The sequence below is a fragment of the Falco peregrinus genome, unplaced genomic scaffold (assembly GCF_023634155.1).
Source record: "Falco peregrinus isolate bFalPer1 unplaced genomic scaffold, bFalPer1.pri scaffold_40, whole genome shotgun sequence".
NCBI lineage: Eukaryota > Metazoa > Chordata > Aves > Falconiformes > Falconidae > Falco > Falco peregrinus.
The window spans coordinates 1,795,683-1,814,649 of NW_026599607.1; the positions used below are offsets into that span (position 1 = coordinate 1,795,683).

General features: G+C 46.9%; 1 protein-coding gene across 2 annotated transcripts; it reads left to right on the plus strand.

Moving 5' to 3' along the window:
• Positions 1–10,851: 10,851 nt before the first annotated feature.
• Positions 10,852–12,319, plus strand: LOC129783405 (protein NYNRIN-like). 2 transcript variants are annotated; one of them, XR_008745267.1, is made up of 3 exons: positions 10,852–11,780; positions 11,817–12,044; positions 12,149–12,319. XR_008745267.1 is itself a non-coding variant. In XM_055793380.1 (2 exons), the coding sequence occupies exons 1-2, from the start codon at positions 10,995–10,997 to the stop codon at positions 11,931–11,933; spliced, it is 903 nt and encodes a 300-aa protein (XP_055649355.1). In that variant the 5' UTR covers positions 10,852–10,994; the 3' UTR covers positions 11,934–12,319. The 2 variants fall into 2 exon arrangements, 1 of the variants encoding a protein (XP_055649355.1); XM_055793380.1 differs by having other exon boundaries at positions 11,817–12,319.
• Positions 12,320–18,967: the final 6,648 nt, after the last annotated feature.

The window sequence follows — 18,967 nt, forward strand, 5'->3', positions numbered from 1 at the left end:
AACGGCAAGGGCAGGCAGCGCAGCGATCTCCTGTTACCGAACGTGCTGCTCTGGGACTCCCAAACAGGTGGTCAGTTATAGCCCTGGCAAAGTTCTCCAGCAAAGCCACCCGTGATTTGTACCCACCTCAGCTGTACAAACACGGTGTAAACAGACGCGCAGCGGCTCTTTACCTCCAGCACTGTATGTCCCTTTCCTTCCCGTGTCACCACCACCTGCAAAAGCGCTCACGGAAATGAGCAAACCCCACCCGCCAGAAAGAGGCAGGGCTTTCAAAGGGAAGGAGGGTATTCAATGGAAGCTGCAGATGTGCCCTGCCTGGAGAAGGCACCACTGGCAACCCCTCCTCTGTGAGAGCTGGGGAGATGCAGAGGGGGAGGAAGGCAGGCGTCGGGGAGGAACTAGAAGCCCTGGTTTGCTACTGCTGCAGTAGCCCTGGCTGTGGGGACAATAGAGCTCGCCATGAAATGACGATCAACCAAAACATTTCAGAGGGGCACAGCAGGGAGCACAAGCTGCTGGGCGTCAGCAAAGGGCTGTGCTCAGCTTCTCTGCGGCAGGTTGCCATAGGCAAGGTGAACACGAAGCACAGTTCTACCTGCCTTGCAGGGGCTTGGCCTGAGCTCCCCCTTTGCAAACCAAGTCACCCTCCCACCACACCGCACAATCTCTGCTTCATGTATGTCCCAGCAACTGGGGTACCACATGCAGAGAAATCTGAGAGGTCCCCCCTGGTCACAGCTCTAGTCATCACTGGTTCCAACAACTTCTGATGCTCAGGGTGTCCCCTGCGCCAGGGGTCCTCCCTCCAGGCGCCCCTCCTCCTCTCCATTTGCCCTGGAGTAGACAACATCACACCCATCCTGGGGAGATTTAAGCCCCAAAGAGCTCAGAACTGCCTGAAGCCAGCACAAAAGCCTATCTTCTCTCTGAGAGTTGCAATGTCCTTACACCCTCCCTGTCCTTCCCGTCTCGATCAGAAACCAAACAGGGGAAGCGGTGCACGCAGATACACAGAGAATACTGAATGGGACACACTGGCTCCTCTTCCAACTCCTTTATTGTCTCAAAGGTGTTTTCATTCTGTTGGAGGAAAAAGAGAGAAATATGTAGAGTCCCCAGGTTTATCCCTGGTAAGCACTTTCACATGTTCATTTAGTAAAGCAGATTAGATTGATTCCTCAGAGCTTTTTTTTTTTTTTTTTTTTTTTTGGGAGGGGGGGGAGGGGATTATAATGAACTCATTCAGTTTTTAAATCAGGCTTAGGAGCCGCGACTCACTGGCTATGAATACATGTACACACATGCGTGTACAGGACAGCACAGAATACTCTATTTACTCATGTTATAAACTGAGACCACAATGGATCATAATCCAATTAAATTTTTTATTAATTACAGCAAGTAGAATACGAGCAAAGACAGCGCTGGACGACAGGGGAGTCTGCGCTTCGCCAACTGCCGTCCTGAGCAGTTCAAACAGTCCCTTTTTATACTTTTTTTACTTTCGTGTTCATGAGGTAGTGGAGGTGTTGACCCTTCACTCATATGTCCTTATATGGCGTTGTCTGTCCTGTTTCTGTCGGTTCCTGGACACCTGGCGTTATCTTATCTTTCACAAGCGGCATCCTGGACACCTGGCGTTATCTTATCTTTCGCAAGCGGCATCCTGGACACCTGGCGGTTATCTTATCTTGCACAAGCGGCATCCTGGACACCTGGCGGTTATCTTATCTTTTGTTGCCTAATCTTTACATTGGGCTTAACATAAATCTTAATAAACAATACCCTAGTCCATAGTTTCTTACAATCCCCCTTTTTTCTTTTTATCCTATTATTGTTTATTAGACGCTGCTTTCATTCTCGGCACTGCGAACAAACCTTTTTCCAAAATCCCAACATTTATCAAAACACTCACAAGGTAATACCTCACAATTACAATAGGCATAGTTCTCACGTGGCATAACGCATTCGCAACAATCTTCATCCTCATTAATAGATACACTCTTATACTTTGCCCCAGACCTCGTAGTTACAATAAGCAATTTAGCTATGTCAAACCGTTCTTTAATAAAATGTAAAATATAGCGTAATATACAAGGCCCAAATATAAGTCCCAGAATCAACATAATAAGTGGTCCCGCTAAAGCAGACAACAAAGTGGTTAGCCAAGGTGAGATATTAAACCAGTTTTCATACCATGACCTGCCGGCCTCACGATTTTTCTTACGTTGATCTAACCTTTTCCGGAGTTCAGACATGGTGTCCTGGACTACTCCCGTATGGTCAGCAAAAGAACAACATTCTTCATTGAGAGCTACACATAACCCTCCTTCCTTTAAGGACAATAGATCTAATCCTCTTCTATTTTGCAGCACTACTTCTGATGAAGACTTTACTGAAGTGGCTAAATTTTGGATAGATTGTTCTATTTTTGCTAAATCCTCATCTACAGCCATCTGCAAACTTTGTAATTCCTGACCTTTTACTAGGGAGGCTATGCCTGTACCTGCTCCAACTCCGCCCGCTATCAGCAGTGTAGCTAGGGTTACCACTGTAATTGGCTCTCGTTTTTGTCTATTCAGGTCTCCTTCAAAGTGGCGTAACACCTCCTCGGAGGTGTGATAGATCAGACGAGGAACAATAATCACCTGTACACAAAACTGAGATTGATTAAACACGTTTAGGGATAGGCAAGGCGTTACTCCGATGTCTGAACAAACCCATTTAGCTCCTGGTGTCGGGATAGCCCATTTGTCATTTTGGTTCTTGTGTTTCTCTGTATTGGTGTTAGTGACTGTTCGGTTGCACAAAGGCTGATACTTTTCGGGCACTGTACCTATGCATTTTCCTTGACCTGTTACTAATTGAATAGTAATTCCTTGCGTATGGTTCCTCTGGTCATCCCATGGGCATTCTCGTGGGTTTGAACCATTAGACCATCGAATCCTTCCTGGTTTTCCAATTGCCTCAAAATATGGTGGTCTAACATTATAACATAACCAGCATTCCTCAGTTAAATTTGGTTTGCTTTCATTGAGGGCATGGTAAGAGGCTTGCATGAGATTCCATAAGGGGTCGTTGGATTCTGACAACTCTAGATCCCTGGATAAGGAGAATTCAGTCACAGTGTCATTAGCTGTTTCCGAAAGGGAGTCTGGAGAAGGGGTTACGACAGTTACGGGGGCAACCTTTTTTTCAAAGAAAGTAGGTGGATTCAGGACCAGGTTTGGTCCTACTGGTAAAGGATCGTGGGGCATCGGTCTCTTCATTATTTGAAAAATTCCTCCTCTGTCTGCACCTGTTTCCCAATATCTAATTCCCCAATATTTCCCTGCCAGCCAAAAGTCCTGAGCAGGATTTTTTATAGTTATATTGATGCCCACACAAGGAATCGGTTTACTTAAGCAATGACCCCACCGGTCTCCGTGTAATTTAGGTCTCTCGCATCCTTCCGGTGACCACTTTATTTCTAGATACTGGTCTCCAGGTGCGGACCACTCAGAGGCCCATGTTTCGCACCCCCAATATGCACAGTAATAATGACCTGGAGAATTACAGTATCCTTTACCAGGGTTTGATGCTGGACATATATAAATTGGTTTACATATATCCGCTTCATCTCTACGATCTTCTTCAGTAACTAGATCATGCAAACCCACATTGAAACTAACTGTGCCCGGTGTAGTTCGTGCTTGGATTGGATTACTTGGATATTTTATGTTTGTTATTGTCCAGTTCATAGGTTCATGAGGGTTTCCATTTGCTTGGGTTATTATCAATAACAAAACTAACGGTATACCAGGAAAAAGGGTGTCTGTCAATTTTGCTAATTTAAGTATATTTTTACCAGTCCTGGGGAAGTTCGGCCATTGTTGCTTTAGTGTCCCATTGTTCTGGTTCTGTTCTCCACAGTTTGTTCCTCCTCTGCCTTGCCCGTCGACTCGGTTGCTTCGAGCCACGGGGTGTACCATCTTCTCGGCAGCAAGGGAATTCTTCAGGAGAACAGCTGCTTCGGGCTTTCTGCCTGTTTACATAGGCTTCCCACTTTGCAGCTTTAACTAATGGGGCAAAGCAAGACACGGTTAGTACTTCCCTTCTGCACTTTATAGCCAAGATTTCAGCTACAAAGGGGACTGGTTCGGTGGAGTGGTAACAATAATATTGAGGGTTTATTCCTTTGGCAAAAATTTCCCACCACTCATGGGATTCTCGAATAATTTCTTGGTTAGACTCTAATTGTTTTAATTTCCACTCAGTAAGAGTTCTTTGGATTTTCCAACACTGTGTGCAAACTCCTATTGGAGGGTATCCGAATTCACAGTGTGTCCACCATTTATCCTGGCATACCTTACATTTAAAACAAGCAAATGGATAACAATTGCAGTTCAAATTATTACACCTAATTCATATATCTAGAGTGCATATATTATTTACATCAGCATATCTTCTATACTTGATATTGTGTGGTTGCATAAGTTTAGCAATTACACTTCTTACACTTCCATATATAATAGATAAAAAGCGAGATAACTATAGCAAATGTAAACAATAATACACACTTTATACCAAAAGGTAATGCGGCAAAATAATCAAATAAAGTCTCTATCATTACGTTATCTTTTCAGGGTTATCTTGGTGTCACCTGGAGTACTGATTACTTTCCAGTGGGGTCTCGTCACTGGGCCTTTAATGCGACTGGCATGAGTCCATCCACGCTCAGCAGTCCGGACAGCCGTTTCTGTTGTAAGCAGAACAAGATAAGGTCCCTCCCAATTGGGTTTTAGGGTTTCTTCTTTCCACGTTTTAACCAATACCCAGTCCCCAGGTTTAAGATTATGAATTTTTAAGTCCAACGGTGGTCGTTGTACAATCAGTCCATGTTCCCAAAGCTTGTTACAATGTTCTGCTAATTGTGAAACATATTCATTAATCACACGGTCTCGAATTAAAACATTTGTTTGTGGACTTTCAATTCTATAGGACATTCCATAGACCATTTCAAACGCTGATATTCCTACATCTGCTCGGGGTCTGGTTCTGAGAATTAATAGTGCCATGGGTAGGCACTTAATCCATGATAATTTGGTTTCTATCATTAATTTAGTCAAAATAGTTTTGATTTCTCCATTCATCCTTTCAACTTTTCCCGAACTTTGTGGATGCCATGGCGTATGGTATTCCCACTTAATACCCAAGCTTTCTGTTAGATCTCTAACAATTTTTGACACAAAGTGTGTTCCTCTGTCCGAGTCGATTACTTCAGGTACTCCATATCGAGGTATAATGTGTTCAAGTTACACTTTAGTAACTTGGTTAGCAGTTGCCTTGGAGGTAGGAAAAGCCTCAACATAATGTGTTAAATGATCCACCATTACTAATAAATATTTGTAACGCCCTGCCCTGGGTAGTTCAGTAAAATCCACTTGTATGTGTGAGAAAGGTCTGTATGCTGGGGAACGTCCTCCAAGAGGCTTTTGTCTCATGTTGTTTCGATTAACCTTTTTACAGGTCTCGCAGGCTGCCGTGACTGTCTTTGCTATGTTATATACGCCTATACAGGCAAACTGTTGATTGAAATGATCAACTAACGCCTGGGTTCCCCAGTGTGTTTTACTATGTATTTTTGAAAATATTTCAAGTGCTATGCCCTTCGGCAAAACTTCTCTCCCATCTGGCAATATGTACTTACCAGCCTGTTCCTTAGCTCCCATTTGTTCTAGTTTTTCCTTTTCTGCAGACTCAAAACTCAAATTTTTACTAACAGGTATTTGTTGTATAGTTAAAATCGTACTATAATTGCCTGCCACTCGTTTTGCTTCTGTATCAGCTGCATTATTTCCCCTAACTTGGTAACTTGTACCTCGCTGGTGTCCCTTTATATGTACAACTGCTATTTTATTCGGCATTTTTAATGCCTCCAGAACTCGCCGAATTAATTCTGGGTGTATCAGTTCTTTTCCCTGTGAGTTAACGAATCCTCTTTCTTCCCATATTTTCCCAAAAGTGTGCACTACTCCGAACGCATAGCGTGAGTCTGTATATATAGTTCCATCCTTTCCCTTCAGTGACACTAATGCTTTCCACAATGCATACAGCTCACAGGCTTGAGCCGACCAGCTGGCACTCAGGGGGCCTGATTCTATTGTCTTAAATTCTCCTTTTTCCAACTTAACGATGGCATATCCGGACAATCGTTTACCTTCCACTATTCGTGATGATCCATCTATAAATAATACTTCTCCACATTGTAGTTCTTCTTCTTCTAAGTCTGGCCTAATGCATGTCTGCTGTTCAATTGTTTGAAAACAATTGTGCAATAGTTCATTACCTTCTCCTGGGTACAAAAATTCAGCGGGGTTAACTGCTCCAATAGTTTTCAAAGATAGTTTAGGGGATTCTATAAGTATTCCCTCATACTTTAATAATCGGCTATCTGTAAGCCATTTTTCTGCTTTTTGTTGTAACACTCCCCTGATATTATGAGGCGCATATAAGACAACTTCTCCATTAAAGGTAATGCGATTTGTTTCCTCAAGTAGTAAGGCAGCAGCAACAATGATTTGTAAACAACTCGGCCAACCCCTGCTCACAGGGTCCAACAGCTTTGATAGGTATGCCACCGGTTTCTTTTGTCCAGCCCATTCCTGAGTTAATACTCCGAATGCCGTTCCTTCATATATGTTAACAAATAAATGGAATGGCCCCTTTAAATCTGGGAGGCTTAAAACCGGCGCTTGGCTTAGCTCCCTTTTGAGACTGGCAAACTGCTCTTGATCCTGAGGGGTCCACTTGGGCATTTTGTCTTTAGACAGTTGTTCATATAAGAATTTAACTTTAAAGCTGTAGTTCTCTATCCATTGCCTACAATACCCAAATAGCCCTAATGCCTGCCGAATTTGCCTCTTAGTGACAGGCATAGGTAATTCCAGAATTCCTTTAATGCGCTCTGGATCCAATATCTTCTCGCCGTTAAACAAATAATGCCCCAAGTATTTCACTTTTTCCTCCACAAATTGTAACTTTTCTTGTGATACCCGTAGTCCCTTTTGTGCAAGAAAGTTTAGGAGTCGAATGCTTTCTTTCCTTACATCCTCCTTATTATTCCCTGCTATGAGCAGATCATCTACATACTGTAACAGCACGTTTCCCGTTTGTACTTGGTATTCTTTTAAGAGCTCTTCCAGGGCCTGTCCAAACAGATTAGGGGACTCAGTGAACCCTTGGGGGAGCACGGTCCATCTCAATTGCTGTCTACGGCCTGTCTACGGCTTAGCTCAAAAGGGAGCTAAGCCAAGCGCCGGTTTTAAGCCTCCCAGATTTAAAGCGGCCATTCCATTTATTTGTTAACATATATGAAGGAACGGCATTCGGAGTATTAACTCAGGAATGGGCCGGACAAAAGAAACCGGTGGCATACCTATCAAAGCTGTTGGACCCTGTGAGCAGGGGTTGGCCGAGTTGTTTACAAATCATTGTTGCTGCTGCCTTACTACTTGAGGAAACAAATCGCATTACCTTTAATGGAGAAGTTGTCTTATATGCGCCTCATAATATCAGGGGAGTGTTACAACAAAAAGCAGAAAAATGGCTTACAGATAGCCGATTATTAAAGTATGAGGGAATACTTATAGAATCCCCTAAACTATCTTTGAAAACTATTGCAGCAGAATGTCTTCCCATTCAAAGGCAAAATAATCACGGCATTCTTCTGCCAGTGGACAGGCCCAAAAGGCATCCTTTAAATCAGCCACACTATACCAGGAGTTATGGGGTCCTAGCTTGCTTAGCAGTGTGTATGGATTTGCTACTACAGGGAACCGGGTGATAGTTCTTTTGTTTATTTCCCTTAAATCATGTACGAGCCGATATTTCCCATTTGGTTTCTTTACAGGCAGAATGGGGGTGTTAAAGGGTGACATACAAGGCTCTAAGATTCCTTGTGCTAACAATCGATCCATTTCTGGTTTTAATCCCCTCCGTCCTTCTAGGGATATGGGATATTGCCTTACCCTCACAGGTATGTGGGGTTCGGAAATTTGGATTTTAATCGGTGGGATTTCCAGTCTACTAATTGTGTCCGGAGAGTACCAGACATCGGGGTTAATTTGTTTTTGATCATCCACGGTCAAAGGATAAGCAGACACTGTTAGCTCTTGATTTTTTACTTTAATTTCTAATTGCAATTCAACAATTAAATCTCGTCCTAACAGATTAAATTCTGCTTCAGGGACGAGCAAGTGTTCACCCATTCCAAATTTATTTTCAGTTTCGAATACCACATTTTTGATTTTGCTTACTTTAAAGGGTTCTCCTTTTGCCCCAATTACTTGTACTTTTTCAGGGGAAACTTTACATCCCTCAGGTATATGCTTAATAGTTGATTTCTCAGCCCCAGTGTCCACTAAAAAGGTGAACTCTTGTTTATGGGGACCTATTTTTAATTTTATCAAGGGCTCATGATGACTCCGGTCCCCTAAGATATAGAGCCCCTGACTCTCCTATTCTGTTTTCAATATTTCCTCATCCCTGATCCTTTCTCTGCAATTCTGTTTTATATGTCCCCTTTTTCCACAGTAAAAACAACATCTCTGTTCCTTCTTTACTACTACGTTCCCTTGTTTCGTTCCAGCAGTTCTGTGTTCACCAGTTCGCTCTTTGCGATCCTCTCTGACCGCTGCTACCATCATTTTTACTTGTCGCTTGCTGCTCTCTTCTTCCCGCCTTACGTAGACTTTCTGAGCTTCCCTCAGTAATTCATCCAACCCTCTATTCTGCCAGTCTTCTAACTTTTCAATCTTCTTTCTGATATCTTCCCATGATTTTGCCACAAACTGAGTTTTGAGGAGCGCTTGCCCTAAAGGGTCGTCTGGATTTACCCCAGAGTACAGCTGAAGGGCTTTCCTCAGTCGTTCCAGCCACTCAGTAGGGCTTTCATCTTTCTTTTGCATTTCATTAAATGCTTTATTGATATTCTGGCCACGGGGTACTGCTTCCCTAATCCCCTGAATTACTATAGTTCTCAGGTCCTGCATATGAGTTCTATGCACTAGATCCTGATTATCCCAGTTAGGTCTTTGGAGTGGCCATTTAATATCTGCTTGGGGTCCCTGGGCATGCTGAGCATCCCACAGTCTCATTCCTGCTCGTCTAATCATATCTCTTTCCTCGGTAGTAAATAATTGACCAAGGATAGATTGCATCTCATCCCAAGTATAAAGGTTTGGTCCCAAAAATTGATTTAATCTTTCTGCCACTCCGAGTGGGTCCTCAATTAAGTTTCCCATCTCGGTTCTTTTAAAATCTTGTAGGTCAGCCGAGTTTAGGGGTACGGAAATATATCCGATCACAGGTTGAGGTCCCCCCATGGGTATTTCCCTTAGGGGGTACATCTGAGCTGCCCCTTTCTGACTTCTAGTTACGTGTCTAGGAAGAGGGGGAGACCCTTGTTCCGACTCTGGTGGGGGAGTGGGCGCTCTGGGGACCTCTGCGGGAGCAGGAGGAGGAATGTAAGGAGGGGGGGTTAGAAGGGTTTCGTCCAACTCTTCCTGCTTTTTCTTTTGTTTAGTTTTCATTTCATTCAGTGGGTAAAGTCTAGCTCCCGGTCTTTCTAGCCACACTTGCGCATATCGACTCTCCTCCGGGTTAAGGGGTTTTTTATTATTAACCCAGAGGTTTAATTGCTGTCTTACCCAATCTTCTTCTGACCCATAGACTGGCCAAAAGACATTTTTAGAAATTTTCTTCCCTCCCCATATCTTAGTACAATATTCTATCATCTTCTGCTTATCTTTCCCTAGAGTTCCAGGGAAATATCTCCAATTGTCTAAGATATATGCCAGAGGGGTATTCTTAGGTACAGTGGGTACCCTTCCCATGGGAGTCGAAGGCTTGCTGCCCTTCGCCCCCATCTTCTGGAATATCCACAAACATACACTCACTCGCTCCCCTTGTTCCTGGCCCAGTCCCTCGCGGGAGATGGGAAACGCAGTACTTAAGAGTCCGCACTCGCTTGGTTCAGTATATCGAACCTCTCACTCGTTATATTCCAGGAAACCCAATCCCGCCCGAACGGCAAACCCGCGAACAAATTCGCAATATACTTACGCGTCCTGCGTCTTCGTCCGGACTCCCGTGCACAGAATTTTATGGGATTTTACCGGTTTCTCCTTTGCTCATTATTCTAGAATTTAGGTTTGTCGGTAAGGTTGGAGTAAGCTGTTGGTCGCGGGGCCGCGAAATGTCGCGGGGCGCCTCCCCGGAGGACCAAAGCCCACCGTTCCTTATCCGAGTCACGGCACCAGAAATTGTTATAAATTGAGACCACAACGGATCATAATCCAATTAAAATTTTATTAATTATAGCAAGTAGAATATGAGCAAAACCAGCGCTGGACGGCAGGGGAGTCTGCGCTCCGCCAACTGCCGTCCTGAGCAGTTCAAACAGTCCCTTTTTATACATCTTTACTCCCGTGTTCATGAGGTAGTGGAGGTACCCTGCGCATGCTTCAGTTGTTGTTAGGGGGTCGTTTTCTGCCTCCTGGTGGTCGTTGAGGCCGAAGTAAGAAGTCTTCCTCCTTTGTCCCATAGTTGACCCCTCACTCATATGTCCTTATATGGGGTAGTTTGTCCTGTTTCTGTCGGTTCCTGGACATCTGGTGGTTATCTTATCTTGCACAAGCGGTATCATGTGGCTATTTATATCTTTTGCTGTCTGACCTTTACATTGGGTTTAACATAAATCTTAATAAACAATACCCTAGTCCATAGTTTCTCACACTGTCTGACCTTTACATTGGGCTTAACATAAATCTTAATAAACAATGCCCTAGTCCATAGTTTCTCACACTAGGGAAGATCAGAAACTTATTTCAGACTTAGAAGGGTCATATAATGAAGAGGGATGGGCTTATACCCCACAGGGAAAATTAATTGTTCCCTCATATTTACTGTGGCATTTAATACGGGAAGCACATAGGAAGAGACATTGGGGAATGGAGGCTCTGTATAAGCATCTGATAAAAGATATTGTGGCTAGAAATTTATATACCACAGTGAGACAAGTGGCTCAACAGTGTGACCTTTGCCTCCAAACTAATCCAAAGAATACTCCCAAACTAGAAATGGGCCAGATTGGAAAGGGTAATGGGCCTGGACAACAATGGCAGGTTGATTTCACGGAACTTCCAAGAAAAGGGGGGCACCGATATTTGCTGGTATTAACTGATACCTTTTCAGGTTGGCCAGAAGCGTTCCCAACCAGAACTGCCAAGGCTCGGGAGGTAACTAAAATACTAATACAAGAAATAATACCTCGCTTTGGGGTTCCAGCAACCGTATCCTCTGACAGAGGACCACACTTTGTTTCAAAATTAGTGCAACAAACCAGCCACCATTTAGGTATAGATTGGCAACTTCACACCCCATATCGCCCTCAGTCGAGTGGCCAAGTGGAGAAAATGAACCACTTAATCAAACAGCAAATTGTAAAACTGGGACAAGAAGCAAACTTGCCATGGCCTCAGTCTCTCCCTTTAGCCCTTTTGCGTATACGGACAAGACCAAGGGTGAGAGAAGGACTGAGCCCTTTTGAAATTCTGTATGGACGCCCCTATGGAATACAAAAGGGGACATCAATGCAAATTGGGGACGAAATTATGACCTCCTATATGGTGGCATTGAGCAAACAGCTCAATAAAATTGGAAAACATGTAATTGGGACCCGAGGAAGGGGTCTGGATGGGCCTGTACATGATATTCAACCTGGAGATTATGTATATGTAAAGTCTCTTGCAGAAAAACCCTTGAAACCACAGTGGGAAGGACCATACCAAGTACTCCTCACCTCCTTCACAGCAATCAAAATTAAAGAACAGAATGCCTGGATTCATCATACCCGTGTGAAGAAGTCGCCACAAAAGCTTTGGACATGAGAAATTCAAGGGCCATTAAAGCTCAAGCTAAAAAGATAGGATGTGGGTTAAATTTAACATGATTCTGATAATTTTACAGGTGATAGACACAGCGGCCTGGCGAGAGAACTGGTATATACAGGCGATTCAAAACATCACCACAATTTTAAATAAAACAGATTGTTGGATCTGTACCCAAATACCAAGGCATGCTGGTTATGAGATACCGTTAATAGGCATCCCACTGCCAGTTTCCCTAATGAACCGCCAAGATGGCTCCTTTTGGGGAAATACAATCTGGAGCACAGACCCTCAGGTTAAGTGGGGACGGGGACTAAAAATAACTGTTGAAGAGACCAGCATATTAGGGGATAACTGCCTAGTAAGTTCGGGGAAAGGGCTGTTTATGGGAGAACACCTAAATTGTAACAGAAGTCGTACATTAAATATGACAGGTAGAGATCTGGGATTTTTGAAATTAAACTATACCGGTCTCCTGACCCCACAAGGGACAGGGTGGTATTGGTTGTGTGGCACAACGGCTCATAAAGTCTTGCCCATAGGACGGCGAGGAGCATGCACTCTGGGAGGTCTGGTCCCCAATATTACTATCATTGACGGGTTAACGCGACCCCCCATAAGAAAAAAACGAAACGTTGTAAATAACCCCCTCATAAACAGACCAACGAGTTTCCACAGTTTTGCGCGATGGTTCATTCCGTTTTTAGGGGTTAGTGAGTTGGAAAAGGCAATAATAAACATCTCAGCTGTAATAGAAACAGTGGAAAATAGGACAGTTGATGCCCTCCTGGCACTCCAGGAGGAAGTTACTGACTTACGAAAATAGTATCACAGAATCGTATGGCTTTAGATTTGCTATTAGCCTCCCAAGGGGGGGTATGCACTGTGATCAATATAGATTGTTGCATGTATGCCGATCAGAGCGGGCGAATCACCGAGGACCTCCAAGAAATTAGGAAACAAGTAAATATTCTACATAAAGTGACACAAGACAACACTTCTTGGAGTTTTTTTGAATTATGGGAGAAATTGACATCCTGGTTGCCCAATCTAACATGGTTAAAACAATTATTTGTAATGATCATTGTAATTGTCTTTCTATTTTTAATTATTAGTATAGCTGCCCGTTGTGGATATTGGTGTTTTAAGGGAACTGGAAATTCCTATAGCGAATGGAAGAGAAATCAACTGTGACAAAAATTAGAATCTAATCAATACTTCGAGTCTGAGTACAAGAATTTACTAATTTCTTTGAAAAGGGGGGACTGAGAGAGAGGGGGGGGGGTAAGAGATAGGGTAGAGTTTAACGATTATGATAGTTTGTTTAGCTGTTTAGGGTAAAGTTGTAAAATTTAACGATTGTAATAGTCTGCTTAGCTGTTTAGGGTAAAAGTTGTAAAGTTTAACGATTATGATAGTCTGCTCAGCTGTTTAGGGTAAAGTTGTAAAGTTTAATGACTATGATAGTCTGTTTAGCTGTTTGCCAAATCTTACACGGTTTGCTTGGGTGCTGTGACAAGGTGTACGGGAGTAAAGGGCTTCATGACCATGTAAGTCCAGCTTTATGACCATATAAGTCCAAAGAAAGATTACAGCCTTGCAAGAACAAGCCAAAGCCGGTTCTGCGGTTTGGACAAAGAGCAGGACGTTACTGAGCCTGCGCCAGGTGTGGGGGCAACTAGCGGTCACGAGGAAGACTCACCTGCCTTCATCCTCAGGACCCCTGACGACCACCACCAGGGGACACTGCGCAAACTCAGTTGAGAGAAAAATATGGAAATGACTCGCAGAGCTAATTTTAATACAAAGCGGGGATAGGTAATGCATATGTATAGGCGTATTACGACATAGTTATGAATATGTAATGAGTTGCCTTATAAAATCACGCAAGTTTTCGCGCCAGGCGCGCACGATTTTTGGCGGGACTACCCCCGTGCTGCCCAGCGCTGATTAAACATACCTACTTTACAATCTTACGGATTGTGGAGTCTGTTTTCCGCGCGTCATAAGGAACCAATCTGTTTAAAGCACGCGACCTCTGATAACATATATAAACTCGTGCTTCTGCACAATAAGTCGGCATTTGCTAGCATCAAACAGCGTCCCGTCTATCCATTGCAGCAAACTGGAGACCCCGATGTGATGGGTTTATGAACCGCCAGGCTGAGCGGCAGGCTGCAAGTCCCACAGAACGTTGAATGAGCTGCTGAAAGGTAGCAGGAACCGGCAAATGAAGTCCCTCTGGAACTGAGAGATGAGCTGTGGGAAACATGGGAATCAAGTGTCTTCCCCTGTGAGGGATGTATATGGACTCATAAAGGGTCTTCTAGTCAGATCCGGGAGCCCATGCCTCAGTCTCCCCAAATGGTGACCCCTATGGTGGTGCTCCCAAGCCTTGGAAGAATAAGGACGGAACTGGTCGATAAAAAAGCCAGCTCGTGGAAGAGGGCTGCGTTCCGGAGGAGACGGCTTGGCTGAACGATCGTCTTGCTGTCTGGACCAGGCGGACAACCTAAACCCCGAGGATAACACCTGTATGCATCGAGACAGGTGAGCAGCCAAGAAACTTTAGAGACTTGGAAAGAATGAAAGTGTGTACAGACAGCAGCCAATTGTATGATGCTGCCGTGGAGGGGAGCTCCGTGTCGGGAATGCATTTAGCATCTTGGTGGCAAATTCTGACTACTCTTTGCCAAGTGTGGACTAATTCTACTAACGGTGCCAAACCAGAGGAGGCTGTAAATTCCACCGACAGCGCGGCTCTTCTCAAGACACCGTCAGCGATGGCGATTCTGTCCACACCTCCTCTGCCCCCAAAGCTTCTGTCACTGACTGCAGCGACCCTCACAACACAGGACCAAGCACGGGAACAGGACAACTCGGACAATGATTTTATTGACAATGATAAACCTTTTGATCCAGGTCCTACAGATCTGGAAAAGGAGCTAGACCTTTCCCCCACCCCCTTGTCTCTCCTGATGCATTGATTGTATTTTGGGGGAGGGTGAAAGGGGGTCTGAGGGACTGGTGGCAGGAATGCAAGTGGGAAACACTTAAGTGATGGGTTTTGGGAGTGGCTAGGGCATGTTCAGTATTTTGTCAGACAAATCAACCTGCAGAGTGGCAGCCTGTGCAATACGAGGCTGTTACAAGGGTTAAGCAAAGCAGTGCGGGAAGGGAGGATTCATAATACATTTGCTATGTCCCTTCTTGAAGTGATGGCAGAGCCTTATACACTCACACTGCATGATTGGAAGTTACTGCTTTGTATGGTACTAACTGATACAGTATATGATGTGGTTATCTGATTTTTGTGAGCTGTGTGTAGTGGCCTTGACTGAAAACCTTAATTGGGGAATTGCTGTTAACTGTGAGCAGTTGGCTGGAGCAATTAACTGTGCCGATTCTGTGACTCCTTCCTGCACCTTCCTGAGATGAATGGTGGCCACACTCCCATGTTACCCTGAAATACCACAAGGCACTGCTGAGAACGGTCTGACCCACCACAGACCAGTAAAGGTTGTAGACTTTCATCAGAACTCAGCATCCCACCCACAGCAAAGGATACACAGCTCATTTCACCCACCCCAGCAGTGTTTTCTCCATCACAGAAACTCTACGCATCTACGTGGGGCTTTCAGATCGCTAATGGGTGCGAGGGGACAGGTTTCCATTCTGGAGGGCAACGCACTGCTTGGAAGGGAACTTCAAGGAGGTAGCCAAGTGCCCTAACAAGAGCATCAGGTTCAGGGAGAACCAGCCCCTTGCCCAGCCCCACATAGGGCATTGCCCACAGCCCCACGGGTGAGAGGAAAGCTGGGACACTTGTTCCCATGGACACACCTGCAGGAGAGGACCCACAAGGTCAGAGTGTGACTCTGCAGCTGAAACACCCATCCCCAGAGAGCCTGACAGCAAGAGCTAGAGAATAAAACTAACCCAAAACGGCAGAGAAAGAAGTAAAATTGCACTGATGGTCTAGGTAAGAGTGTCCAGGGCGAGCGAGCCAGGCACTGAGGGCAGCGTTGCCCTTGCCCAGCTCTGCTCGCCACCTCCCACACACCAGCACTGCCGGGCAGCTGCTCTCAGCCCCTGTGCTCTGCAGAGGGACCGGGGCACGTGGCTGCAGAGCTGCACCGCGGCTCTGCTGGAGCTCTGGCTGCAGAGGGGGTGGCTCACGCCTCGGGACCCCCAGCCCTGAGGGCAGAGGCTTTGCTGGGGGGAGAGCAGGCCAGGGGGATGCCTGAGGAAGGGGTCTGCACTGCACATGGTCAGAGAGAGCTTTCTGATTCTCCCTTCCACAACAATTCTGTCTGAAGTTTCCTATCAGTCCTTGCAATATCCTGGATGTCAGGAGACTTTCCTTGTGGGAGGTATCTCCCTGTGCCAGGTCTTTCCCTGTCAGTGCTCACAGACCACATCTCTGCCTCTGAGCACTGGCCCCGCACAAATGTGCCTCTCTGAAGGGCACTGGCTGGGCACAGGGTCCTGTCCGCAGGGGGAAAAGGGCAGCTCAGAACGACCCTGATGGCTCCAGCAAACGTGCTGCTGCTGCTGTTCATAGGCGGAGGAGTGGCTGAGGGCACTTCAGGAGGCTCCTGGCAGACCCCCTCATCACTCAGAGTTACAGCTGGGAGTCTCAGGGACATCTTCAAACTCGAGCTCTCCATTAACATTTCTGCCTTCCCTCTCCTGCCCCCAACAACAGAAAACTGAAAACACAGATTGAGGAGAGCCCTGGATTTATCATAGCAATCCCTGCGCTGACCTTCGATACAAAAAGTCTCATCCAGACATATTCTGAGGGTAACCTATACTTGTAAGCAGCGCTCACCCTTGCGGCACACTCTCAACAGCAGAGAGATCCTTCCCTATCAGGGCTCAGTCCATACGCCCCCAGAGCTGCACGGGAGCCCCCCGGCAGGCTGAGAGCTGCCCCTGGCAGGCGGCAGAGCCCCTGCCCCAGCACACAGCCCCCTGGGCTGCAGGGACCCTGCTGGCAAGGACAGCCCTGGGCACCCCTGCCTGCACAGCCACCTTCACAGCCCTGCAGCCGGCCCTGGCACAAGGCAGCCCACATGCCCTGGCCCTCCCACGCTGCAGCAGGGAAGCCCTGCTCTGCAGCACACTGGCCTCCTCCACAGCACAAGGCTCCCACACGGTCCCACAGGCTGGGCCTGCCCCCGCTGCTGCAGACCCGGCTAGGAACTGCAGAGGCATTGCCCTGCAGCCACACACTTACCGGCTCCAGGGCTCTGCAGATTTCTCCAGCAGGGAGCTCTCAGCAGCCCCCCACCAAGGGCTGCTTTTGAACTCTCCCTGCCTCCCTCCTCTGCCCCTCTGGGCTCCCTCCAGCTGTCCCTGGGGCTGCAGGGGAACCTGCTGGGCAGCAGGATGAGGCAATCCCTCATGGGCCTTGCCTCACCTGGGGGGACACACTTATTTCCAGCAGTGGCAATTCTCTTACTAGAAAAAGTTTTGTGCAGGAGTATCAACTTTTGTTAACGCATTACTAGAGAGGACACCAGGAAGACTGCAGCAAAGGATCCAAGTACTCCTAAAAGAGTGTGTGTGCATGTGTGTGTCTGGTGGTTCTGCAGGCAGGGCAGGGAGGATGTCTTCAGTGCTTCAGTAAGCCCTGCAGAGCCCATTTCAGCACTTCACTGCACAGTCCGAGGGCTCAAGACTCAGCTCTCCCTTGCCCAGGCCATGTCTCTGCTCTGAAGCAAAGCCTTTGCACCCCCGGGCTCGGGGACACTTGGTACCAGGTTGCCTCATGGCCAGGCAGAGCTGGGCTGGTGCCACAGCTGGGGGGCTTCAGCCCAGATGTGCAGCAGTGCCCTCAGCCAGGGGCCCACGCAGAGGCAGCTGCAGCCCGTCCTGTTGCAGACAGAGCTGTGACCCTGAGGGAACCAAGTGCCAAGGCAGGTGGCAGAGCTCAGCACAGCTGCTCGGCAAGGACAGCAGCCTCCAACAGCCCAGGCATCCACCACGCGGTTTAGACCGGTGAGGCAATTCCAGGGCACCCGAAGGAGCGTTCCCTCCTTCTGCACAGGCCACAGCCTGCCAGTGTGTGACCTGGGGCCTGCACTCTGCTGCTCTCCTGCCTCACTCCCCTGGGAGATGAGACTCCACCATTGCTTTGCTCCTAGTACCAAGGTGGACACGAATGATGCAGGGTTTCAGATCCAGGGGAGCATCACAGCTGCTGGCCCATCTGGCAGCTGTGCTAGAACGCTGATGCAAAGAACCTGCAGACACCTAAACGTGCATTGTCACTGCGCTGCCCTGTGGCTGTCAGCGGGCGGTTACTTGACCACTGGCTTGCAGGATCCCACCAAGCCTCTGTCTCGCTGCTCCCCTCCTTCTTCACTCACCTCGATGTCTGTAGGGCTGTTCTCTCACATCATTCTCACTCCTCTCCCTTTCTGCTTTGTCCTTTGAGAGACCAGCCTGAGGGCTCTTGCCATACAGGTTAGCCTATGGCAGTAAGGTCTCCCAATCGCCTCCTGATACCTAAGCTCCCAGAAGTCCAAAAGAGACACCTCTCACTTCAGGACACCCCACCTTCAGGAGCTGGGTGGCTGCAGGCTGCGCTCCAGAAGGGCACAACTCTCCGGTGGCATCGCTGTGTGATCAGGGAGCCCCATGGAGAAGACACCCCAGGAATGCTGCTGGGTACCTGTGCACAGGCAGCTGCAATGTGCCCTCTGTGTCCCTGGCTGCAGGGGCAGAGCGGAGATCCTTCTCAGGTATGATGAGGCAGCATGAGGAGTTTGCAGATCGGTACTTGGAAACTGGAGGCCTCTGCTCTCAGCAGCGTCCAGTTCCTTCTCTGGGAAGCACTGGGGGTGACAGTCCTGCAGGTCAAGGAGCTGCCAGCACAGGGCAGCTGAAACCAGGGCGGGTGGACAGACTGGCTGTCCTCAGTCCGCACAAAGGGACTGTCTCTTTGCCTCTCAGGGCCCACCTGATGGCACCTGCAGTGCAGCAGGAATGGCAGTGCCAAAACCACTCCTCAGCTGTGGTGGGGC

Bases quoted from the DNA above. Each gene is read 5' to 3' on its own strand.
- LOC129783405 (XM_055793380.1), top strand. From the start codon at position 10,995: ATGGAGGCTCTGTATAAGCATCTGATAAAAGATATTGTGGCTAGAAAT. The intron at 11,781-11,816 runs GTAAAGTCTCTT...TTGAAACCACAG, and splicing joins AACCTGGAGATTATGTATAT to TGGGAAGGACCATACCAAGT.